The sequence below is a fragment of the Myxine glutinosa genome, chromosome 4 (genome assembly GCF_964187855.1).
Source record: "Myxine glutinosa chromosome 4, kmMyxGlut1.1, whole genome shotgun sequence".
Taxonomy (NCBI): domain Eukaryota; kingdom Metazoa; phylum Chordata; class Myxini; order Myxiniformes; family Myxinidae; genus Myxine; species Myxine glutinosa.
The window spans coordinates 181002456-181029211 of NC_136264.1; the positions used below are offsets into that span (position 1 = coordinate 181002456).

The following is a 26756-nucleotide window of genomic DNA, read 5'->3' on the forward strand; positions in this document are numbered from 1 at the left end:
GGTATGGTTACAGGTAAATTGTACCGGTATTGTTACCGGCAAATTGTACCGGTATGGTTACCGGTAAATTGTACCGGTATGGTTACCGGTAAATTGTACCGGTATGGTTACAGGTAAATTGTACCGGTATTGTTACAGGTAAATTGTACCGGTATTGAATATGTACCAGTAAATTTTCTTTGTGTTTGAAGTGCCGGTGGAAGCAAAATTTCCATGTTTTTACGTGGACCACAATAAAGAACATAAAGTTGAAAACACAACCTCCGATCCACCTCGGTTTTTTTTGGATGTGAATATAAAAGCACAGGCATGATGGACCAAATGGCCTCCTCAGTGTCGAAGTCTCTTCGTATTTGTCTTGTTTGCTTGTTCAGTATTCGGTCAATCGTTTTAATGTTTATCAGATTGAACAGTGGACTCACGTAGATCCGAATTGAAGATTGATTAATAATATTTTCATACAATATAAATAATGACAGTGTAGGGGTCGGTATTTTACGATGCGGTGTATAAGCAATGTTGCAGTTTCAACTCTTCGTTTATCAAGATGGGTTCGTTAACTTAAATAAATTAAAGTTATAGCTTAAATCAAATGTAAATAGAGTATAGAGAGCCTACAAGTACTGTTATCGATAAAATTTAGAAAAAATACAAAACCGAACGTCATCCGTCATTTCCGTCGTCGTTTTGTGAGAACATGGCGACGTTGGGACGTTTGGCCGTCATTGCGGCAGGAAGGTCGCTGCGAAGGGCACCATCCGTGAGTGAAACCTTGTCATTTAATTTATCGAGCAGGCTATCTTAAAAAGCAGTATTCGGAGTGTGGCGCGATTCCCTCCCGCCTGTGTGACGACATTATCACGTCAGATATGTGTTGGGCTTGATGGTCGATCCTTCAGTCCTTGCTCATTACCTCCACCACTGAAGGTGGATGGAGATTGTTTTTACCCCCTGCTTCTTGTGAACACGATCTCTCAATATGTGGACGGATCAATTCACATAGTCTTTCCTCATAAAGCATCAAACCAAAACACTTGGGACAAGAAAGATTTGGTCAGAGATTGCAGACCCTCACCAGGACTTGTTTGTGTGGTGTTTATTAGCTGCCGCTGCCGCTGCCGCTGCTGCTGCTGTTGTTTGTTGATGATATAAATTATTGTCATCTTTATTGATGATCTGTGTTGTCTATTGATGACATTGAAGGAGCTGTACTCCTACGCGAGTCGAAAGGATTGACGCGGCAAAAGACGGGAATTCGTCCGAGTTTCTTTATTGAGCAAAACCAAAACTCGGGTACTCTGAAAAGCCCGTTTATCGGGCAGCAATATATATATGCAATCAAACACGTCATGCCGGAGCGTTTGCCCGGGAAAGGCGAGACTGGGCGTGTCCGGGCGGACTGGGCGAGCCCGGGCATGCCCGGGAAAGGCTTGACTGGGCGAGCCCGGGAAAGGCGAGTCCGGGCATGCCCGGGAAAGGCGCGTCTGGGCATTTCCGGGTGGCCTGGGCGAGCGGTACAGTGATCGCTCCCTGGTTGCGTCTTCGGCAGGTGTAAGGCGATTGTGTATGCTCAGTGGCAACCGCTACACGCGCCCCCCCAGAATCGACTTGCACCGGCAGGGTCAATTTAAGGGGGGTCCTGATGACCCGGCCGAAGCGACCCCTGGAGGGTCGTGGTGGGGGGGGGGGGGGGGGGGGGGAACCGTGGACGGGGGGCGGCCTCGCCGCGGAGGAAGGGCCAACAGTGGTGGTTGGTCGACGTCCACGTGCGCCGGCTTGAGGCGGTCCACCGAAATCCGGTCCGACCTGCCGCCGACGTCGACGACGAAAGACTTGTCGTCCCGTCGCAGGACCCGGAAGGGCCCGTCGTACGGCGGCCGGAGTGGCCCCCGGTGTATGTCATGACGCACAAAAACGTACTCCGCTGTGCGAAGCGCTGGGGGGACGTAGGACTGGGGGCCACCGTGGCGGGACGTTGGCACGGGGGCAAGCTGGCGAGCTGCGGACCAGGGAGTGGTACCGTCGGGCACGAACTCGCCCGGGACGCGTAGCGGCTGGCCGTAGACGAGCTCGGCGGTGGACGCCTGGAGGTCCTCCTTGGGGGCCGTGCGGAGGCCCAAAAGGACCCACGGCAGCCGGTCGGCCCAACTGCCGTCCTGGAGGCCGGCCATGAGCACGGCCTTCATGGAGCGGTGAAAACGCTCGCACAACCCATTGGCTTTGGGGTGGTAGGCCGTGGTACGGTGGAGCTTGACCCCCAGGTTGCGGCGACCGCGCCCCACAGCTCGGAGGTGAACTGTGGACCGTGGTCCGAAGAGATGTGCGCCGAAACGGGTGATCCAGGTGGCGATGAAAGCCTGCGCCACGTCGGCGGTGGTGGTGGAAACGAGGGGAACGGCCTCCGGCCACCTAGTGGTCCTGTCCACCATGGTGAGCAGGTGTGTGAACCCTCGTGATGGGGGAAGGAGCCCACCAGGTCCACGTTGACGTGGTCGAAATGCCGTTCGGGCACGGTGAAAGGTGCCAGCGGGGCCTGGGTGTGGCGGTGGACCTTGGCCCGCTGGCAGGCCGTGCAGGCGTTGGCCCAATCGCGGACGTCCCGTCAAAGTCCGTGCCAGACGAAACGCGCCGACACCTGCTTCTGGGAAGCTTTCCGGCCCGGGTGGGAAAGGCCGTGGAGGGAGGCGAAAACGCGGCGCTGCCAGGTAACGGGCATGACGGGGCGAGGCTGGCCTTGGGAGACGTAGCAGAGCAGGACAGTGTCCGCGAAGGGGCCGTCGGCCAGGCGGAGGCCCATGTCCGCCGCCCGGAGGGCTTGCACCGTGGTGTCGGTGGTCTGGTCCGCCGCCATAAGCGCGAAGTCCACGCCGAGGTGGATCGCGTTCGCGCTGGCCTGAGAAAGACAGTCGGCCACGGCGTTGTCTTTTCCGGCGACGTGCCGGATGTCCGTGGTGAACTCCGACACGGCGGAGAGGTGGCGCTGCTGGCGGGCCGACGACGGCTCCGTGACTTTGGCCATCGCGTAAACCAACGGCTTGTGGTCGACGAAAGCCGTGAACGGGCAGCCCTCCAGGAGGTGGCGGAAATGGCGAACGGCCAGGTATAGACCGAGGAGCTCGCGGTCATACGTGCTATATTTTAGCTCGTTCGGCCGGAGTTGCCGGCTAAAAAAAGCGAGTGGCTGCCAAACCCCGTTCACCCATTGTTCATGTACGGCACCCACCGCGTAGTCTGAGGCGTCCGTAGTGAGGGCGATGGGAGCGTCGAGCTCCGGGTGAGCAAGCAGCGTTGCGTCGGCGAGGGCCAGCTTTGCGCCTGTGAATGCCGCGTCCATGGCTGCGGACCAGACGACGTCATGCTTGGCCGGCTTGCCCCGGAGGGCTTCGTAAAGGGGCCGCATGAGCTGAGCAGCGCGGGGCACGAAACGGTATTAGAAATTCACCATGCCGAGGAACTCCTGCAGGGCCTTGATGGAGCGGGGACGCGGGAACTCGGTGATGGCCTCGACCTTGGTTGGCAGCGGCACGGCCCCTTTCCTGGTGATGTGGTGGCCCAAAAAGTCAACGGCCGTCGTGCCGAAGTGGCATTTGGCCGGGTTGACGATTAAGCCGTGCTCGCTGAGGCGCCCGAACAGTGTTCGGAGGTGGAGGAGGTGCTCAGCCCGGGACGTGCTGGCGACGAGGATGTCGTCCAGGTAGACGAAGAGGAACGGCAGGTCGCGCAGCACGCCGTCCATCAAGCGCTGGAATGCCTGGGCCGCGTTATTGAGGCCAAACGGCATCCTCAGGAATTCGAACAGGCCGAATGGTGTGATGACGGCCGTTTTTGGGACTTCGGCCGGCCTGACAGGTACCTGGTGGTATCCCCGTATTAAGTCAATTTTCGAGAAAATGACCCGCCCCGCCAAACGGGCGGAAAAGTCCTGGATGTGCGGGACCGGATACCTGTCCGGGGTGGTAACGTCGTTGAGGCAGCGGTAGTCGCCACATGGGCGCCCAGCCGCCCCCGGCTTCGGCAAGATGTGCAGTGGCGAGGCCCACGTGCTATCGGAGTGCCGCACGATGCCGAGGTGCTCCAACGCGTCGAACTCGGCCTTTGCCACGGCGAGCTTGGCCGGGTCAAGGCGGCGGGCTCTGGCGTAGACCGGCGGGCCCGTAGTTGGTATGTGGTGCTCGATACCATGTCTCACTGCGACGGCCGAAAACGTCGGCCGCGTGAGGGCCTGCACCTCTGCGAGCAGGCGAGCGAACTCGTTCGCCGCCGGGAGGGCGCATGCTAGTTCGGTCGGCGCGGCGCTGTTCATCGTGCATGCCAGGGAGCTGAAAGTCTCAGCGTTGACAAGGCGACGCCGTTTGACGTCGACCAGCAGACCGTGCGCGCAGAGGAAGTCGGCGCCTAGCAAAGCCATGGGCACGCTTGCTGTCACAAAGGTCCAATTAAAGCGCTGGCTGCCGAAGCAGAGGGTGACGTTGCGCGGGCCGAAGGTGCGGATGGCCGATCCGTTGGCAGCGACCAAGGAGGGGCCGCAAACGGCGGTCTGCCTGTCCTGCTCGGAGGCGGGTATGACGCTCAGTTGGGCGCCGGTGTCACAAAGAAAACGCCGCCCGGATGCTTTGTCCTTGATGAAAAGCAAGTTGCCCGAGTGGCCGGCGCTCATGGCTGGTAATGAACGCCGGCCCGGCCGTTTCCCGACTTGCCGAAAGTGCACGGGGGTCGGCATGTCAGAGCCTTTTGTCCGAACCTGGCGTGGTAATAACACCACGCCTGGTCAGGTGGAGGCCCCGGCCGTCGTGTTGGAAGCGGTCGGCGCGGCGTGGCGGCCGCCAGTTGCACCGGCAGTTCGGCCTCCAACCGCACCGGGCGCTCGGGCACCATGGGCATCGCCTCGGACGGCGGCGGTCTCCAGGTAGCCGCCCCGATGTGCTGGCCTGCCGAGGAGATCTTGTCGGCTTCCCTGTCGAGGGCGTGGGGATCCGTGATCTGCGTGCCTGCCAGGGCGAAGCGTACCTGGCTAGGCAGCTGGTGGAGGAACAGCTCCCGGAAAAGAAAATCCGGGGAGTGCTCACCGAGCAGCAAGAGCATGTCGTCCATTCGCTCGGACGGGCGCGTGTCGCCGAGCTCGGGCAGGTCGAGCAGGCGTCGTGCGCGTTCTGCCGGTGAGAGGGCGAATGCGTCGAGGAGGAGCGTCTTGATCGCGCCATACTTGTCAGCGGCTAGCGGGTGCTGGAGGAGGCCCAGGGTGCGGGCCGCGGTGGCGGAGCCGAGTGCCGCTACCACATGGTGGAAGCGGGTGTCGTCGGCAGTAATGCCTCGCAGGGCAAACTGGGAGTCCGCCTGGGCGAACCAAACCGCCACGTGAGCCCCCCAGAAGGTAGGCAGTTTAAGGGCAACTGCCGTGTCCATGTCGGGGGTCACCAGTGAAGGAGCTGTGCTCCTACGCGAGTCGAAAGGATTGACGCGACAAAAGACGGGAATTCGTCCGAGTTTCTTTATTGAGCAAAACCAAAACTCGGGTACTCTGAAAAGCCCATTTATCGGGCAGCAATATATATATGCAATCAAACACGTCATGCCGGAGCATTTGCCCGGGAAAGGCGAGACTGGGCGTGCCCGGGAAAGGCGAGACCGGGTGTGCCCGGGCGGCCTGGGCGAGCCTGGGAAAGGCGAGTTTGGGCATGCCCGGAAAGTCGCGTCTGGGCATGTCCGGGCGGCCTGGGCGAGCCCGGTACAGTGATCACTCCCTGGTTGCGTCTTCGGCAGGTGTAAGGCGATTGTGTATGCTCAGCGGCAACCGCTACAACATATATTTATGTTCAATCCAATATGACTGCCGAACCACGTGACAGATGACGTCATCAATTTAATTATCCCATACAATTTTTGTGTCGATCACGCTCAAGAAATTTCAAACTGATCGGATCAAGCGTTATACTTGTGTAATTATGACGTCATCATGAAGGCCATCAAATATCATTATGAATATATGTTGTTCCCCATGGGGAGTATTTCACAATGGGCCATGTTTCAATTTTTTCCATGGAGCAGTTTTGGAGATATGGAGGTGCAATTTTTTTCCCGCATTTTCCAAGATTGCGCCCGTACCACGTGACTTTTGACGTCATAATTATCATTACAATTTTCTACAGGAGGAGGCGCTCCTATAGTGAAACTTTTGTCAATTGGGCCAACGGTTGCAAAAAAAAAGCGTACTCACGTTCTGTGCGGACAAACGTATTTGCTTTGCATTTACACAAGAAACAAATTGGGTTCTTACCCCGTGCACACAAAGGAAAAAGCGGGGTTCAGCAATTGGGTCACGTTTGCCTGTCTGTGCGTCCACTCACAAACATCAGTTTATGATCGTGGAAGAACCTCATTTGAATTGAATGTTTTATTTTGAACACGGATCAGAAAATGAACCCGCGGTTTAAAAGAACTTTGTAGCTCTGAATGCGTCCCGATCCACAATGCACAGAGGAGATAATATTTTTTTACTCTCTCTGCCTCATCGGTGGTGAACTTCCAGAATTTCATTTTTATTTTTTATGATACAAATTTTACAATCTTAATTTTATTTAAATTTAATTACACACTTGTACACTGTAGAACACAAATCTCCTTTTACCGCTTCCAAAAACCTCCAGTTTTGCAGTACTTTGTCATCTATACTATAAGAGAGCCGTTTGTCTGTGTCACCATTTTTTCTCAGAGATGGCTGAATGGATCTTAATCAAACTTTCAGAGGTTCGTCAGGGAGTGTCAGGGAGTGTTTTGGGCAAAAAACAAAATTGAAAATAAAATAATTAAAAAGTTGGATTTTGGGGAATTTTTCTTTTCTTTTCATTTATCTATCATGGGGAAGTGTCGGGACCCCACTCCTTAGTGGGTGTAGGAAAATGTTTTTGGCCCACAAAAAATACACTGGGCAACGCCGGGTACCCCTGCTTGTCTTGTATAAGGCTGGTTAAAAAAAAATTCCTGTTTATCATCGCCGCCCGCCGCATAAAAGTCGTCTGCCCCTAAAAAATTTTTTTTTTTTTTTTTGCTCGCGAAGTCAGTAAAATCCGTTCCCGCTCAGTGGAACAGGTTCGAATTTTGTATGTGCTCGCGTACTGTCTGAGCCAAGTTAAATGTGCTCTAACTTCGCCGATCTGCAGGAGACCAATGAGGCAAACGTCTTCAATAATGTCTACGCCAAAACCAATCTCACATGCAACGATGTGACAGAGAAGCCATACTACACGGCTGGCTATTAGTGGGGCGGCTTAGCCCAAATATTCAAAAGAATTGTGCATTTTGTGAAACAAGCACCAAATTTGGCACAAATGTACATTAATATGTTGCGAACATTTTCAGATATTGGGCCACTTGAAATTCCGTAATTTTTTTTTTCAAATTTTTTCAAATTTCGTAATTTCAAATTTTTCGGGTGACACCGTCACAATTTCGGTCTTCGAGGCCGGCCGATAGGCAAAGTGTGACCGGAAGGGACGAGGTTCTCCTGACCACGTGGCCCTCGATCTGGGAAGCGAGAGGCGTTCCATTAGTGGACGCGCCCCTCACGCCCGACTTTTGGGCGGCCCCGGCAGGCCGTTTGTTTTGACGTTCCGTGACAGGCCCCGCATCCCCACCTCCGGGCCGACCGGAAGCTTGTGCTGAGTACATCATACCTGAACAACTCAGTGAGGCAGAACACAGCAGTGCACACCAGGGTGACCCCTTCAGTGCATAAACCAATTAACCTGTCCACTGCAGGGCATATAGAAATGAAGTTATTTTCTGCATATAATAATAATATAAGTTCAGTTCTATATAACAATTTCTGTTATCACCACTACCACTACAACTACCACTACTACAAGCTTTGTCTGGAATTTTGTGGACTAACAGACAAACAGACATACAGACAAGCTGGGATCAAAACATTACCTCCTTCCACCATTGAGTGTAGAGGTAAACATCATGGAAATTATATCATGCCCTAGATTTAATTCATGCTTACCCGTGTATTTGCTTCACTGGTTCACAAGGTCTTTTGCATACATGTAATTCAGACTCTCGTCTTCATTGCTGACCACACAATGTTCGCAACATATTAATGTACATTTGTGCCAAATTTGGTGCTTGTATCACAAAATGCACAATTCTTTTGAATATTTGGGCTAAGCCGCCCCACTATATCGGCCGGCCTCGAAGACCGAAATTGTGACGGTGTCACCCGAAAAATTTGAAATTACGAAATTTGAAAAAATTTGAAAAAAAAAATTACGGAATTTCAAGTGGCCCAATATCTGAAAATGTTCGCAACATATTAATGTACATTTGTGCCAAATTTGGTGCTTGTATCACAAAATGCACAACAGGTTTGCTATGCTGCTACACTATATGAAGATGTGTGCTATTTCTGTGGCTGTGTTGAGGAGCTGAGTACCACAGATGTCATCTCTATATATAAAGGTGTGTGTGTGTGTGTGTGTGTGTGTGTGTGTGTGTGTGTGTGTGTGTGTGTGTGTGTGTGTGTGTGTGTGTGTGTGTGTGTGTGTGTGTGTGTGTGTGTGTGTGTGTGTGTGTGTGTGTGTGTGTGTGTGTGTGTGTGTGTGTGTGTGTGTGTGTGTGTGTGTGTGTGTGTGTGCGTGTGTGTCTGCTTATAACACGAGAACTACACATCAGAGAAAAGTTTTCGACACAAATTCGGAATCAGCATAAAATCCTGGTGGTTATAGGCTACTCTGTATTTTAATATCAATGGTTTAAAAAACCGTGCCAGCTGCAATTCCATGGTGTAGTTTGTGGCGGCGCTATTGCCCCTTTCCGATCCCGGGTTGCGCGAAGGGTGCATCAAACGCCCCTATGTCAAGAAAACAATCTGTCCCCAATTTTATTTTGTTCCAGTCATAAAATAAAGTTCCTATGCAAAATTTGGTAAGGTTTTGATATCATCTTCTGGGTCCACCTCAGCAAATTAGATTTTGAGTCAGTAGTATCAGAGTCAGAAATTTGACACGCAGCTGTTTTGAGGCCCATAAATAAAAATGAAAGGATTGACCGATTGCTACATACAATAGCTCTTTGGAAAGGTATTATTGTGCTCTGTAGCAATATATAATCATCATAGGGATAGGGATATAATTCACTTATACACAAATAGTCAAAATCATGATTTTATTGGTATAATCATATGTATTATAGATACCAGAATGATATAATTTTTATTACAGTAGAATCATATATACACAATCTTAGCATTTATCATCTTAATACGAGTACATCTGACTATGGATGAACATGAAAATAGAAACAAAACAAAGATACTGTAGTTTTCATGGATATTTCTGACAGCTTTAGTCTTGAGCTGCTCGCTTTCGAAGATTCGGTTTCTCTTTGCGGTTGTGCTCAACAACTTGTAGCACATTTTGGTAGTGGTCTTCACTTCTGGCTGCTGAAAGGAAGTCAGAGCTAAGCTTAACTCCCCTTTCTGCAGAGTCATTCACCACATTCAAGGCTTCAACATTAGTCCATGATGTCTGGTAGGCTGCAGAGTTAGTCCATTCTTGAACATCGGTAACTAGAAATGCCCAGTCAAGCTTCAGATGATGAAATAGGTACCATGAATCTGGTCCAACAAAATCAGCCAGAGTGGTCTTCTCAGTCAAGTCATCAGGAAATCTGGGCTTTCCAAACCCAGTACCAAACCGTCCTTGTGGGTTGGTTACTGGAAAATCTGGCTGAACCTCCAGAAGTCTGTCTGCCAGAGCACGGCGATGGTCATGAGGAACAACTGAGCTGAAGAGGGCAAGTGGAACCATCTCTTCTGTGAGGTACCAGAGATGTCGTTTGAAGGCTTTCAGGGCACTTCTTGAGATTCCAGCATTGACAGCTTCATACTGTTTCAGTTTGGAGATGAGCTGCAGGTCATTCCATGGGGCATCGGTGACAGAGGTACATGTCATCCACCAGGAGCTGTATACTAGAGTGACAAACGTGACAAATTATCTGATCTTTGGCACTTGTTTTTCTGTGGTAATTGTACCTGCTGGAAGATCAGCGATTTGTTTTTCGAAGAGACATAATTTGATTGAGTAGAGGAGCTTTGCCATCCATCTGGCTTTATGCAGTGCACCAGGATGCCTGAAGGTTATTTGATGTTCAGCTACTTCACCATCAAAGGAATACAGTACACAGATCAACAAATTCCAAATAATCATCACGTCTTAGAGATTGCTCGGTGTGACAGAGTCTGAGAACATTATTTTGCCAGTCACTTGTCAAACTTGTTGCTGCTTCATTTAGTTGAGATGGATCAAATCGTGAAAGTGATTCATTGAATGTGTGTGGAAACATTTCAAAGTTCTTGCGAAACCTTGAGAAGAGGAAGATATCTGGTGACTTAGATGCTTCAACTTTAAGATCAGTAAAAATGTGCGTAAGAATGACTTCACCAATGTGGTGTCTGCAGCCTGACCACAGAAGAGCTTTGTTAAGCCGTTGTTGAATTGTTACACAAGCTGCACTGATGTGGCCGGTGTTAGATGCAGTTGTGTCAAATGTCAAGTTGACAACATTCTCTTGGCAGTTCCATGATTCAAGAAGGTTATTAGTCAGCTGAGCAATTATATCTCCAGATTTACGGTCTGTTCCAGGCTTGTAGGATGGAACACCCAGCAGCTTCATATCAGTTTGAGAACCCAAAAGCACAGCCAGGCGTTCTTCAAAAGTGTTTTGGTTAGTTAAGCATGGAAGCAGCTTTGAGTCCCAGTGCAACGTAGCAAGCTTCGGAGGTATCCATTTGTCCTTACAGGTAGTAGCAATATGCTGTCCAATTTTGCGTCTTGATTTATCTGCTGTAGCATATGATGTTGACACCTTCGCTACATCCCCTCCTGTTTCTTCAATAAGAGCTTCTGTGAAAGCAGCCTGTTGGGTTGGTGTCATCTTCATCCTTGTTGCCAGTGAAACAAGACTGGGCCTCTTCAGGATGTCATGTGGAATGAAAACTGATGTACCAGGTCTAACTAAATGATGATGACTTCTTGAGGTTGTTGGTGTGCTTGTTGAAGGTCCAAGAGTTACTTCTTCATCACTGTCACTAATATTATACACAGTGGTTGTAGTATTTATGTTGAACTCCAGCTCCATACTTGCTCGCCTCTCTGATTCTTTTTCCTCGCGGTTCACTTTACGCTGCATCTTATCTGCCAACGGTTTATCTTGGCAGCCAAATGTTGCACAGCGATCTGTCTTCATAGATTCCAGGAATGCTAAGTCTTCAGGATTCTTGATGTGAGAACTAGCATCATTGGGCCACAAGGGAAATGTCTCCATAAATTTCATCTCCATTTGATTTACCTTTGTGATGCTTGCTGGAGTTGTTCTTCGGTTGATAGGGATTGATCTAAGCTTGGAATTATCATCTGCAAGTTTGATAATTTTCTCAATAGCCTTGAGTTCAGAGATGATAGGAATATTAGCCTTGCCATAAAATGGTGTCACTTTCTGCAGTACAAGCTTTGCTGATTCCCACCGAGAGCGTCGTTCAAGTTTGCCATCTTCCGTGTGCCACATGAAACAATGTAGTATTTGTAAACAAGTTGGAAGTCTGGTGCCATTGATCTGGGAATCTTGTTCAGTTATGGCACTTCCAAGACCAAACACCTTGGTGGACTCTCTTGTTGCAACAGATGCTTTCTTTACTGTGCCATCCATTGTTTTATCTGAAAGAAAAAGGTAGTATTAGTAACAATAATGTCATTTCATAATTATGTACAACAAATAAATCAATTATCCAATTTTATTAGAGTATAGCCTAATAATTGTTTTAATCATCTTGTCTAGTTAAAAGATCTCTGTAAAGACAAGATGACTACAACATTCAGGATATTCTTTAATTTATATATTATATTTTAAAAATACTCTTCATTTAGCTTTATATCCATATTTTGAAAAAAATCATTATTTTGACTATTTGTATATAAATGAATTGTATCCCTATCCCTATGATGATGATATATTGCTACAGAGCACAATAATACCTTTACAAAGAGTAATTATATGTAGCAATCAGTCAATCCTTTCATTTTTATTTATGGGCCTCAAAACAGCTGCGTGTCAAATTTCCAACTCTGATACCACCGACTCAAAATATGAAATGGTGAGGTGGACCCAGAAGATGATGTCCAAACCTTACCAAATTTTGCATAGCAACTTTATTTTATGATTGGAACAAAATAAAATTTGGGACAGATCAATCCAACATCTTTTTAAAAATAGTTGGGCGTTTGATGCACCCTATGCGCGTACGTACAGTATACTGTACGTACATATTTATATTTTTTTAATGTGCTTTTTATTGTATTTTAAATTGTTTTTTAGCTTCTTTATCGTTAATTTATGTACTATTGTATTTATTTTAAATATATTTTTAAGGAAAACAAATGTTTTCACGTCCATAGGAGTGATGTAAAGTCGCACATAATGACAAAATGCGCGCCATTTTTTCGCGCCAAGAACGAATAAACGGTAGTTGAGATTTTATTCGAATTCGAATTCCATTACATGTCAACTGTTGGAAACAATAATTATTTCAACTGTTGGAAATTGAAATAATTATTGTTTCCAACAGTTGAAATTTAATGGAATTCAAATTCGAATAAAATCTCAGCGTATTTCGGAACGTTCATTTTTCAACTTCATATTCGGAATCAGTACGTCCCAGAGAAACGACAGCAAACCTTAAATGTTTAAAAAACCTTCGGGTTTTAAAATTATGACGTCATCAGTGTATTTCGTAACGTTAATTTTTCAACTTTGACGACAATGACTTCCGACTTCCGGGCTCGGAATGCGGGACCAATGCCATTTGACAGGGAATAAAAAATAAATGCGACATTCAATTGACGACAATGACTCCCCCCTCCCCCTCCCCTCCCCCCTTGCCCCTCCCCCTCCCCCTCCCTCTCCCCCCTCCCCCTTCCCCTCCCCCCTCCCCCTTCCCCTCCCCCTCCCCCTCCCCCTCCTGCTCCCCCCTCCCCCTCCCCCTCCTGCTCCCCCCTTCCCCTCCCCCTCCCCCTCCCCCCTCCCCCTCCCCTCCCCCCTTGCCCCTCCCCATCCCCCTCCCCCTCCCATCCCTCTCCCCCTCCCATCCCTCCCCCTCCCATCCCTCCCCCTCCCCATCCCCCCTCCCCCTCCCCCTCCCCCCTCTTCTCCCCTCCCCCCTCTTCTCCCCTCCCCCTCTTCTCCCCTCCCCCATCTTCTCCCCTCCCCCCTCTTCTCCCCTCCCCCCTCTTCTCCCCTCCCCCCCGTTCCCCTCCCCTCCCCTTCCCTCTCCCCTCCCTTCCCCCGCCCAGCAATGCCGGGTACTTCCCATGGCCAGCTGTACGTGGGCTGCTCGAGGGTTGGAAAACCAAGCAATCTTTATGTCTTGGCACCAAGTAAGAAAACCAGAAATGTTGTATACCAAGAGGTTTTGAGAAATTGACAATTGACAAAACGTCATGTAGGAAATGTACTGTGATATTGCTCTAAAATATACATGTTATTTTCATCATATATTTGTCTTATTCTTATTCAACCTGGGCGAAGCCCTCAGCTAGTATCCTATATGCAGTACCTGCAGTAAGAGTCGTACTGCCGAGAAGAGGCCCACTCGGAATTTCAAGAAGTAATTCGTATTCTGAAGGAGAAGCCAAATATCATCGGCAAACGGGAGAGCCTTACGTGATAATTATTGCTGTGGATTCCTAGTCAAAAATTAAACGAGCGCTGCACTACATGCAGTAGTAGGTGATGATAGATAGATACATCTATGAGTGCTATAATAGCAGGAGCTGCTGATTGATAGATACATCTATGAGTGCTATAATAGTAGTAGCTGCTCATCGATAGATACATCTATGAGTGCTATAATAGCAGTAGCTGCTGATATATAGATACATCTATGAGTGCTATAATAGCAGTAGCTGCTCATAGATAGATACATCTATGAGTGCTATAATAGCAGTAGCTGCTCATAGATAGATACATCTATGAGTGCTATAATAGCAGTAGCTGCTCATAGACAGATACATCTATGAGTGCTATAATAGCAGTAGCTGCTGATATATAGATACATCTATGAGTGCTATAATAGCAGTAGCTGCTGATATATAGATACATCTATGAGTGCTATAATAACAGTAGCTGCTCATAGATAGATACATCTATGAGTGCTATAATAGCAGTAGCTGCTGTTATATAGATACATCTATGAGTGCTATAATAGCAGGAGCTGCTGATTGATAGATACATCTATGAGTGCAATAATAGCAGTAGCTGCTGATATATAGATACATCTATGAGTGCTATAATAGCAGTAGCTGCTCATAGATAGATACATCTATGAGTGCTATAATAGCAGTAGCTGCTGATAGATAGATACATCTATGAGTACTCTAATAGCAGTAGCTGCTGATATATAGATACATCTATGAGTGCGATAATAGCAGTAGCTGCTCATAGATAGATACATCTATGAGTGCTGTAATAGCAGTAGCTGCTCATAGATAGATACATCTATTGGTGCTATAATAGCAGTAGCTGCTGATAGATAGATACATCTATGAGTGCTCTAATAGCAGTAGCTGCTGATAGATAGATACATCTATGAGTGCTCTAATAGCAGTAGCTGCTGATATATAGATACATCTATGAATGCTATAATAGCAGAAGCTGCTGATAGATAGATACATCTATGAGTGCTATAATAGCAGTAGCTGCTGTTATATAGATACATCTATGAGTGCTATAATAGCAGTAGCTGCTGATATATAGATACATCTATGAGTGCTATAATAGCAGTAGCTGCTGATAGATAGATACATCTATGAGTGCTGTAATAGCAGTAGCTGCTGATAGATAGATGTATAAACGCGAATCAGACATTCTTTTGATGTGGTTTATGTCCTCTTCCATGTCTGCCAAACTGCTCAATATGCATGTACCAGTACCATGAAGTTGTGGAGCTATGCTTGCACGATAAAGCCGGACAAAATGGACGACACCAGGAACGATGTTTCACTGAGCTATTTATTCTAGCTGAACTCGAAAGAACTCAAAAGCACTGAATAGCCCGTTAACACGGGCGGCAATTTATATCAAAAGTTCACCACACAAAAGCCACGCCTCAGGCGGGGCGTGGTATGCAAATAAGTCAGCCACGCCTCTCAACGGGGCGTGGTATGCAAATTGAGAGTCCGCCCGGGCAAGGCAAGTCCGGACACGTCTGGGCGAGTCCGAGCAAGTAACCGCCCGCCGGTTACGTCATCGGCCGGTGCAAGGTGATTGTGTCATGCTTCCGGTAACCGCTACATGCGCCCCCCCAGGAATTAACCTGCACCGGGAGAGTCAGTTTGAGGGGGGTCTTGATGACCCGGCCGAAACGACGCCTGGCGATTCGTTTGGGGGTGGGAGGTGGCGTGGCGGTGGATGGTGGGGCGGGGGGCTTGGTTGACGGGGGACAGCCCCGTCATGGAGGAAGGGCCAACCGTGGAGGTTGGTCGAGGTCCAAATGGGCCGTCTTGAGGCGGTCCACAGAGATGCGGGTCCGGTTTGCCGCCGATGTCAATGATAAACGACTTGTTGTCCCTCTTCAGGACCCGGAAAGGTCCATCGTACGGCGGGCGGAGCGGTCCCCGGTGTGCGTCGTTCCGGATAAAAACGTACTCCGCAGTGCGAAGTGCTGGGGGGACGTGGGGTTGGGGGCAGCCGTGGTGGGACGTGGGCATGGGGGCAAATCTCCTGGCGGCCTCCTGGAGGACCGAGCGTTGGCGAGCCGCGGACCAGGGGCCGGTGGCATCAGGGATGAACTCGCCCAGCACGCGCAGTGGCTGGCCGTAGACCAGCTCGGCGGTGGAAGCCTGGAGGTCCTCTATAGGGGCCGTTCGGAGGCCCAATAGGACCCACGGGAGCCTGTCGGCCCAACCGTCGTCCTGGAGGCTGGCCCTGAGAGCGGCCTTCATCGAGCGGTGGAACCGCTCGCACAAGCCGTTGGCTTGGGGGTGGTAGGCGGTGGTGCGGTGTATCTTGACCCCCAAGGCCTGGGCGACCGCGCCCCAAAGCTCGGAGGTGAATTGCGGGCCTCTGTCGGAGGAGATGTCCGAGTGGGCGCCGAAACGGGCAATCCAGGTGCCAATGAAGGCCTGCGTCACGTCGGCGGATGTTGTTGATTCCAACGGGACGGCCTCCGGCCACATGGTGGTCCTGTCCACCATCGTGAGGAGGTGGGTGAAGCCCCGCGAGGAGGGAAGGGGTCACACCAGGTCCACATTGACGTGGTCGAAGCGCCGCGCGGGCACGTCGAATGGTGCCAACGGGGCCTGGGTGTGCCGGTGGACCTTCGCGCGCTGGCAGGCGACACAGGCGTTGGCCCAGTCGCGGACGTCCTTACGGAGCCCGTGCCAGACGAACTTTGCTGCTACGAGCTTCTGTGACGCTTTCCGGCCCGGGTGGGAAAGGCCGTGGAGGGCGTCAAAAATGTGCCGCTGCCATCCGGTGGGCACGATGGGGCGAGGTTGGCCCAGGGAAACGTCGCACAGGAGAACTGTGCCTGTGTCCTCGAAGGGGACGTCGGCCAACCGCAGGCCTGTGTCCGCTGTCCGGAGGGCTTGCATCGTGGGGTCGGCGGTCTGGTCGGCTGCCATGCGGGCGAAGTCCACACCGAGGTGGACGGCGTTCGCGCCGGACCGGGAGAGGCAATCGGCCACAGCGTTGTCCTTGCCTGCGACGTGCCGGATGTCCGTCGTAAATTCGGACACAGCGGAGAGGTGGCGCTGCTGGCGCGCCGACCATGGCTCTGCAACCTTGGCCATGGCGAAGACCAGGGGTTTGTGGTCCACAAACGCCGTGAACGGGCGGCCCTCTAAAAGATGGCGGAAATGGCGAACGGCCAGGTAAAGGCCGAGGAGCTCGCGGTCGAAAGCGCTATACTTGCGCTCGTTAGGGCGAAGCTGCCGGCTGAAGAAGGCCAGCGGTTGCCAAGTCCCGTTCACCCACTGTTCATGCACGGCGCCCACCGCGTCGTCGGAAGCGTCCGTGGTGAGGGCGATGGGTGCGTCGAGCGCCGGGTGCGCCAGCATGGTCGCGTTGGCGAGGGCCAGCTTAGCGCCCGTGAACGCCTCATCCATCTCTTTGGTCCCCGTGCGCCCGTGCTTGGCCGGCTTGCCCCGGATGGCTTCGTACAGGGGGCGCATGTGTTGGGCGGCGCGAGGCACGAACCTGTGGTAGAAATTTACCATCCCCAAAAATTACTGTAGGGCCTTGATGGAGCGGGGGCGTGGGAATGTTGTGACTTCCTCCACCTTGGTAGGCAGCGGGACGGCCCCGCGCTTCGTGATGCGGTGCCCCAGGAAGTCGACGGTCGTTACGCCAAACTGGCATTTCGCCGGGTTGATGATGAGGCCGTGCTGGCCGAGGCGCTCAAAAAGCGTGCGCAGGTGGATGAGGTGCTCCGCCCGGGAAGTGCTGGCGACGAGAATGTCGTCCAAGTAGACGAAAAGGAAGGTGAGGTCGCGCAGCACGCTGTGCATCAGCCGCTGGAAGGCCTGGGCCGCGTTCTTAAGGCCAAACGGCATGCGAAGGAACTCTGAGAGGCCAAAAGGTGTAATTACCGCCGTCTTCGGCACGTCGGCCGGCCGGATGGGTACATGGTGGTAGCCCCGAATGAGGTCGACCTTGGAAAAGATCACCCGCCCCGCCAAACGGGTGGAAAGGTCCTGTATGTGTGGTATCGGGTACCGGTCGTGGGTGGTGGCGTCGTTGAGGCGGCGGTAATCGCCGCATGGTCGCCATCCGCCACCCGGTTTGGGCACGATGTGCAGGGGCGAGGCCCACGCGCTAATCGAGCGCCGCACAATGCCCAATCGCTCCAGCGCTTCAAATTCCGCCTTCGCCACGGCGAGTTTGGTCGGGTCGAGGCGACGAGCCCTGGCGTAGACCGGTGGACCTGTGGTCGGGATGTGGTGTTCGACGCCGTGTTTGACGGCGACGGCCGAAAACGTCGGCTGCGTGAGGGCGGGAAACTCGGCGAGCAGGTGGGTGAAATCGTCCGCGGCCGGTAGTGCGCAGGCTAGTTTGGTTGGTGCGGAGCCGCTCAATGAGCAAGCGAGCGAGCTGAAGGTCTCCGCGTTGATGAGCCGACGCCGTTTGACGTCCACCAAAAGCCCATGCGCGCACAGAAAATCTGCACCCAGCAAGGCCATGGGCACGTTCGCCGTGATGAAGTCCCACCTGAAGCGCTGGCCCCCGAAGCAGAGTGCGACACTGCGCGAACCGAAGGTGCGGATGGAGGAGCCGTTTGCGGCGACCAAGGCGGGGCCGCAAAGCGCGGCCTGTTTGTCCTGCACCGAGGCGGGTATCACGCTCAGCTGAGTGCCGGTGTCACAAAAAACGCCGCCCGGACGCTGTGTCCGTGATAAACAGAATGCTGCCTGAATGGCCGACGCTCATGGCAGGCAGCGAGCGCCGGCCTGGTCGTTTCCCGACCTGCCGAAAGTGCACGGTGGGCGGCACGTTCTGGCCTTCTGCCCGAACCTGGCATGGTAGTAGCACATGGTCCGCTCTGGTGGAGGCTCCGGCGGTCGCGTCGGCTTCGGTCGACGGGGCGTCGCGGCGGCTGCTGCCGCCAGTGGCGCTGACTCGGCTGGTGGTGGTGCCGGTCGTGGCGCGGGCGTTGCCTGGGTCGGCCCATGGTTCCAGTCGGCCGCTCCGACGTGTCGCCTGGCCGAGAAAAATTTATCGGCCTCCTTGGCCAGGGCGCGAGGGTCCGTGATGGGCGAGTTAGCCAAAGCTAACCGTACCTGCCCGGGTAGCTGCCGGAGGAACAGCTCGCGGAAGAGGAAATCCGGGCTGTGGTCGCCGAGTAGAGCCAGCATGTGGTCCATGCGCTCGGATGGACGGGCCTCACCCAGCTCCGGGAGGTCGAGCAGTTGTCGCGTGCGTTTGGTCTCCCTGAGTCCAAACGCACCGAGGAGTAGGCCTTTGAGCGCGCCGTATTTGTCGGTGTTCGGTGGGTTCTGTCGGAAGCTCAGGACCCTGGCAGCAGTGGAGGCGTTGAGCGCAGAGACCACATGGTGTTAGTGCGTCGTGTCCTCCGTGATGTTCCGCAGGGCGAAGAGAGAATCTGCCTGGGCGAACCAGACGGCTGCGTGTGATTCCCAGAAGCCAGGGAGCTTCAAAGCTACAGATGACTCCATCGCCGTGTTCTCGAAAAGGGGTCACCAATTGTGGAGCTATGCTCGCACGATAAAGTCGGACAAAATGGACGACACCAGGAACGATGTTTCACTGAGCTATTTATTCTAGCTCAACTCGAAAGAACTCAAAAGCACTGAATAGCCCGTTAACACGGGCGGCAATTTATATCAAAAGTTCACCACACAACAGCCATGCCTCTCAGGCGGGGCGTGGTATGCAAATAAGTCAGCCACGCCTCTCAACGGGGCGTGGTATGCAAATCGAGAGTCCGCCCGGGCAAGGCAAGTCCGGGTGAGTCCGGGCAAGTAACCGCCCGCCGGTTACGTCATCGGCCGGTGCAAGGTGATTGTGTCATGCTTCCTGTAACCGCTACAAAGTGATATTTCGTGGTGAGGAATTGTAGTCAAATATGTATGAATGCTATGGCAATAACTGCTGATAGATATATGTTTGGCAACTGGACATTATTCTTAAAAGCCGAAGTTTTGGTCTACCATTGTTATATGTATCAGCAAATTTTAAAAGTAAACAGAACTCAATGTGACATAGGTTTCTTTATTTTCTTTATTTGAATCGTATCAGTGCGTACTTACGAAGGTTTACTAGTTTAGAAATCATAACATAATTCATCATGTATTGCCGATCAAGTATATTTAAGAAAAAAACTTATTGTGCATTGAATAATCCATTAAAATTTCACTCTGAAAAAACAAAACCCCCCCAAAAAACCCTCCCTCCCTAACCACTTTTTTGAAAAAAAGTGATGATAAACAGGAAAAAAATTTTAACCAGCCTAAGGTGGTGTATAAGACTGCATCAACGGCACTAAACTTCCGGAATTATTTTTAATACAACCTGTAAAATCATTATTTATTTCATTACCTCCACCACCAAAGGTGGATGTTATGTTTTCACCCCTGTCTGTCTGTCCGTTTGTGAACAAAATTTGTCAAGGTTGTGGATGGATTCAGTCGAAATTTGGTAGAGATGTAGCGTGTGACAATGACGAAATGATGAGATTTTGGTGAATATCCGGATCCGGATCTGGCTCGCAGAATTTTTTAAGTGACTCTTCACCATTGAGTGATATGGCCAACCAGGTGGTGGTATGCTCTCTACTGAGTGCCGTTCTAGTTTCATTTGAATTGTGTTCTCAAACACTGCATGCGGTAATGTGTTCTATGAACTCTGTAGTTTTAAATGTATCAACTTGTGCCCCTTTAAAGGATAATTTTTGTCTAATCCTGAGTCTCTTGTGTTTGCTTTCTTATTCCATCTCACTTCAGGGATTGGGGCAGAGTTTGAAACGCTGGCAGAGCTTGGCAGCACCCTCTTTAGGCCAGGCCCTGGTTAATGTGCCTGAAACCAAGGTCACCAAGTTGGCGAATGGCCTGCGTGTTGCCTCTGAAGACTCCGGTTTACCAACGTGCACTGTGAGAATTTTAATTGCACAGGATCTGGGCTACAGAATGTGGATGAGGCATTTGTCCATTTATGATACGAATGTGTTTTGGAACCTCTCCATTTCAGGGGAAAAATAATATTATACCATCATCACCCAACAATGGCTAGAGTCAGATATACTGTACTGTACATGTCTTATGATATTAAATATTTAGTTTTTCACAATATTTAGGACCTATCCATACGCTCCCTCTTCCCAACTTCATTTTTCAGTAATGGATTGGATTTTCATCTCGTCTTTCAGAAATGAATAGTGGATCATTGAGATCTTGTTTCCAGATACCTTGCGATGTTCTCCATTACATCTTGGACGTGTTTTACAGAATAATAGAATGGATAACATTGACCTCCGTTAAGGCGTGAGAAAAGATGATAAATTGCTATGGCAGATATGTTAGACGTGTGGGATACTTCAAATTATTTTGCTGTGTTAGGTGGGACTCTGGATTGATGCTGGAAGCCGCTACGAGAATGACAAAAACAATGGCACTGCACACTTCTTGGAGCATATGGCTTTCAAGGTTTGGATTTTAAACCCCTTTTCCACTTTCCTATTTTTATCTCTGCACCACTGCCCCCCCATCTCCCCACACACTCAAATCACCCCCCTGATAAAAAGACATATGGGACATCTGGTGAACTCTTGCATGAGCCTAAAGGAACTTTATACCTGGAATCTTACCATCATGAGCCACGTGTTCAGATGGAAACATGAAATACTTCCTCCTTTTGTTGTCTTTTTGTATCCATGACAATGTTTGCTTTTTAGGGAACAAAAACTCGATCCCAGCTGGACCTCGAGCTGGAGATAGAGAACATGGGAGCACATCTTAATGCTTACACATCTCGCGAGCAGACTGTCTACTATGCCAAAGCTTTCTCTCAGGACTTGCCAAGGGGTGAGAGCATCCTCTAAAGTACAGGAAATCATTATTGTTGGTATATAATTGCTTTTGTTATGTCTTCCTATATGCTATGTCTGTTCTTGTTTTATATTGTACATTATCTTGGTAATTTTGTTTGTAATTATTACGAGGCATTGGCATTGTCTTCAATCTCACATAACTTTTACATTTTTTAATTGCATGTTGTGTGTACAACCATCCCTAGTATCGCCAATTTGATTCATGCACCTGCATGAAGAAGTAAATGTATTTTATTTGCGAGATGTCGGGCTTCCCTTTATATGAACTTTTCTAGAGCATTACTTGGTTCCTCCTAAGAACACAAGGGTAGTACAGCATGCACATGAGATTTTTTGAATGTCCCTTCTTTTCTATTGTTTGACATTTTCTATTTAAGCTTTGGAATGTCCCTTCATTCTCTACTTTGCCACATGGCACATCCCATATAAAGGGGCCTTTTCTATGCCCCTGGCATTTTTCACAAGCTGCATTTTAAATACAAACAAAATGCATTTGTTCATCATACAATACTTTATTCAAGACGATATAAAAGACTTGGAAAAGGTAAGGGGAAAAAAATATTCAACCCAGACAGGATTAAAACCCACAATCCCCAGCTTGGGAGTCTGATGCCTTATCCAAATAGGCCATGAAGCCAGCACATTAGATTAGTGTAATAACATTTTTAAGAGTTATAAAGTAGTGTGTATACTGTATCTATTTTTATATACTTATTTATGTATATATATTTTTATATATTTAATTTTAAAGCATATGGACAGGTGGATCAGACTCGGCAACGGTTGCTCGAGTGAGATGTGCATGGAAGAAGTTTCGGGAACTGAGTGGCGTGCTGATGAGGAGGAGAGTGTCGCTGAAGCTGAAGGGAAAGGTGTATGCTGCATGTGTGAGAAGTGTTATGATTGATGGGAGCGAGACATGGGTAATGAACGTAGAGCAGCAACGAAGGTTGGAAAGGGTGGAAATGCGAATGGTTCGATGGATGTGCGGAGTATCGTTGAGAGAGAGGAAGACAAATGATGAATTGCGAAAGATGATGGGAATAGAGCCTGTGATTGATGCTGTGAAGAGGAACAGGTTGAGATGGTTTGGTCATGTGTTGAGGAAGGATGAAAGTGACTGGTTGAGAAGAGTGATGGAAATGAATGTAGAAGGAAGTAGAAGACGGGGAAGACTGAGAAAGACTTGGCTAAAGATGGTGGAAGAAGAAATGCGGGCAAGGGGGTTAACAAGGAGAGATGCAGAAAATAGGGCAAAATGGAGAAGATTGTCATGGGGACCGCAAGGCTAACCCCTGCTCTAGCAGGGAAAATGGCCTGAAAATGCATGTTGTTGTTGTTGTTGTTGTTGTTGTTTAAAGCAAAAACTAAAGCACATAGGTGGAATTGTTTCGAAAACCATTAACGAGACATATTGGCCGATGTGTATTCCAAGTTTCAGCTAGTTTCAATGTATAGCTCTTGAGACATGAGCGCCAACACATTTTGGGTGGACAGGCGGACGGACAGACAGACACAAACGTGATTTCGAGGGTATTCTAAATATATAACTCAAGAATGTGGAAACAGACTTTACTGAAATCTGGAACATTTTCCCTCGATGTACAAAGCATTTTATTCTGAAATTTGCAGCCGATTTCGTCCTGTATAAGCCGAAAAATGTATTTTTAGTTCCCAGGTTAAAGCTGCATACAGAGAAACGATCCCTTGTATAAAGGGAGGGGTGCTTTGCGCCTCCCTTTGATACAAGTCAAACTTGATGCAGGTATGTATAATGAGGTGTAGATGAACTGATTCGATTTTGTGGTCAAAGGTCGTGTTGGATAAAAATCCTGTTTCCGCAATATTCTGAACCAGTGATGGGATTTTGACCACAGTTGGTACAAGTATGTATTATGATGCAACGATGAACTGATTTGATTTCGGGGTCAAAGGTCAGAGTCTAATAGATTTATAACTTGAGAATGGCTGAAGGGATGCAACTCAAAGTTGGTACAGGTATGTATAATGATGTAAAGATGAACTGATGTCTGGGAAAATTCAAGTCTGTCAAGATTGAAATCAAGTGTCACATTTCTGAGGTCTCTTTCCCATCCCTAGTACCAATATGAAGCAGTACATTTTCTTGTAAATCCAGGATGATCCAGGAATATGTGGTTGTCTTTTTGCACCATCGTCGCCTCTGTTGCAACAGATATCTATTTCCACATTTTAATGAGATTATATATATATGTATACCACAATAATTTTCAAGAAGCAAAAGCTTTTGCAATATCTCTGCTGGTAACCCCCCCCCCTCCCCCCCCCAAAAAAAACTATTCTTAGCTTTAAAATGAAATGCACAATGTAAATAGAACGGTACTTGGTAGATCACATACTTCCGCCAGGCTATTCAGCTAAAGTTTTGCAGCCCATGATAGGCCGGATCTGCATCTGGACCTTTACCAAAATCTAATCGACTTATTATTGTCGTGTGTTGAACCTCATGTAAACATCCACCGTGGGGAGAATTAACAGTGCGCTGAGGAGCTCGCGTTTCTGGTGAGGAGAACTGTGGTGTTCTGAGGACATTGGTCTTGCGAAGAAGGAGAAGAGGTTTAAGAAGGTCATCCTGCCTGCTTTGGCCTTGGTGCTGTTCTCATCCTCCCTCATTGCCTGTTGATGGTCCTATTCATCTCATAATCACCTCTTCATCATTCTGCTGTCTCCTCATCACCTTGCCCATCACCTGCTCGGTGCCCATCCCCCATCCCCCACTGCCACCAGAGATAAATCGCCGGATTTTGGCCCTCATCCCATCTGTGCTTGTGGCTGGAGAGAGAGGTGCCTTAGATTTTATAGGTTTTATTTTACCTCCTTGTTTACCTCATTGTACGAGTATATTGTTGCGGTTTTGAGAACCCACACTTGTAAATAAATATAACATCATTAAAGGTTAAAGGTAGGTAAGCCACAAGAGGCCATAGGTAGAGGCCATACAAGAGGCCATATAGGGCCATACATAGAGGGCCATATACATATAGAGGGCCATATACATATAGAGGGCCATATACATATAGAGGGCCATATACATATAGAGGGCCATATACATATAGAGGCCATATATATATATATATATATATATATATATATATAGAGGGCCATACATATCGGGCCACACATAGAGGCCATACAAGAGGCCATAGGTAGGCCACAAGCAACACGTAGGTCACCATAGGACGTCAGTTATTTCTTAGTATGTGTTTAGATAAGGCCATTCCCAATAATTGCATCTGCGTTGTGTCAATCAAATAAGAGTAGGCCCCTCCGTTCATTTTGGCAGCCTCCCTTCCAAGTGATGCCATTAAGCACTCCCCAGTCTGTGCCCCATGGCCTTCCCAATTTGTTACGCGCCTTTGTCAGCAGCGTTCGCAACCTCGCTGGGCTTTCGCTCAACCCAGCCCGAAAAGCCATGAGGTAAAGCCTGAAAAAGGGGGCGGAGCGCCAGGATGAAGGTGCGGCCACGTCAACCAGCCATCAAGGCGGGGCCAGTAAGCCAACACCAGCCAACCAGGGCTGAGGTGAGGTCGCCTGACAGGCATGGCTTTGGGCTTTGAGAGCGTTCGCTGGCTTGGTTATAAAAGCGCGCACGCAAAGCCCTCATGAGGACTTATACAGCGGCGCTCGTTAAACAGGACTGTGCAGAGAGGACTTATCGTTGTGGAAAGCGCTGATGCGATTACAGAGGACTGACGCAACTGCACCCGGGGAAGGAGGTTGACCTTCAGGTCTGAGCGGGGAGAGGGAGGCGCTTCACCTGGGACGTGCGCTTTACGAGAGAACTGAAGCCAACGATTGGTATTGGAAGGAATTGCGCTTTGCAAGAGGGCTGACTGGGCGAGCGCGCGGCACGCATTACTAAGAACTGCAGCGTGCAGGACATTGGGGAGGGGGCGCTTGGGGTGAGTAAGACTGGTAGCGCCAGTACAGAAGCGCCGGTACACAAAGTATGTATGCCGATAGCCCAAGCTTACCTTCCCTTCCGTCATTATAATTGTCCGCTCACGTTACACTACGTGAAGAGCTGCCTGCCGGGTTTCGTCTGCTGGACCGGAGCCGGACTGGAGCCTGGACACCATCGCCGGACCTTCCACCTTACCATCTGCATCTCCGTGTGAGTCTGGAGCCTGAGACCGAATCGGAGAGCGATTGGGCCCGTGTCCAGGGAATAGAGTAAGACTGTCTAAGGCTGCCCTGTATGCTTTTCCTTCCTCTTTCTTTCTTGTACATTCTTTCGTTTCCTCTTCTTCTTTGTACATTTGTATTAAATTGCCCTGTTCTTTCTGGTTTCTCCTTAATCCGATCGTCCTAGTCTTTTCTCCATTGGGTAAACGTGGCACGATCGGAACCGCTATAATCGGGTTAGCCATTGTTAACGGCTCGGATCGCGGATCGCTATCCGCTCGGCGTTTCTATCAATATCCGTGATTCGAGCGGGAGTTATTCCCTCGTTTCCGGTCAGCGTTAGTACTTAGGTAGTAGCGAATCCCGAGGCCTAACAAACCCTACCTAACGCTGCCTGGGAAGGACGTTATAACCCCCAGGGTCGCGTCGGCCAGATCAAAGACAAGGGGATTAACCCCCCCTTGATAAGGGGAGAGACGACGTCGGAGATCCGCAACAATATAGTTGTTGAATTCATTTTCTCTGGTTGTTTCGGGAATAGGCCCTTTTGGTTTTAAGAGATAAGGTCCTCATGATTCTCCTCGGCCTGTGCTTGCGAGCCTAATAATCACCATAATTCGGAACGCCTTGGAGATGAAGCCTGATTTGGTCCAACCATTCACGGGGCAGTGCTAATCTGCCTGAACAAGACAATACCATTTACATTCAATCAGACGAGCATAATTGTATTTTGGTGCCCCGTTAAGCCCACTTTGTTCAAATGATCCCTCTTTGGATTACAAAATTTCCACTGATTTGTCCGAACACGTGAGGTTTTGGAATTGGAACTGTTGTTTCATGAAAGGCAGTGTGTCTCTTGCAAAACAGTCCTCACCCCTGAGCTCACTTTTGTTGAACTATTAATTTTAATACAGGCATAGAGACTCATGAAAAAACGGGAATCCTGTATGACCGCCATTTTCATATTAGGAATGGGCAT

At 49.4% G+C, this 26756-nt stretch overlaps 1 protein-coding gene across 2 annotated transcripts in view; it reads left to right on the forward strand.

Annotated features, from left to right (window-relative positions):
• The first annotated feature begins 656 nt into the window (after positions 1 to 656).
• Positions 657 to 26756, forward strand: part of LOC137416489 (mitochondrial-processing peptidase subunit beta-like) — a 46166-nt gene continuing 20066 nt past the window's right edge. Inside the window, exons 1-4 of one of the 2 annotated variants that reach the window (XM_068102095.2) lie at positions 657 to 760; positions 20511 to 20657; positions 21123 to 21209; positions 21458 to 21587. In XM_068102095.2, the coding sequence (XP_067958196.1) occupies positions 698 to 760; positions 20511 to 20657; positions 21123 to 21209; positions 21458 to 21587 (427 nt within the window). In that variant the 5' untranslated portion in view covers positions 657 to 697. Of the gene's footprint in view, positions 761 to 13346; positions 13428 to 20510; positions 20658 to 21122; positions 21210 to 21457; positions 21588 to 26756 lie in introns of those variants that run through there. The other variant, XM_068102094.1, reaches the window with a different exon arrangement.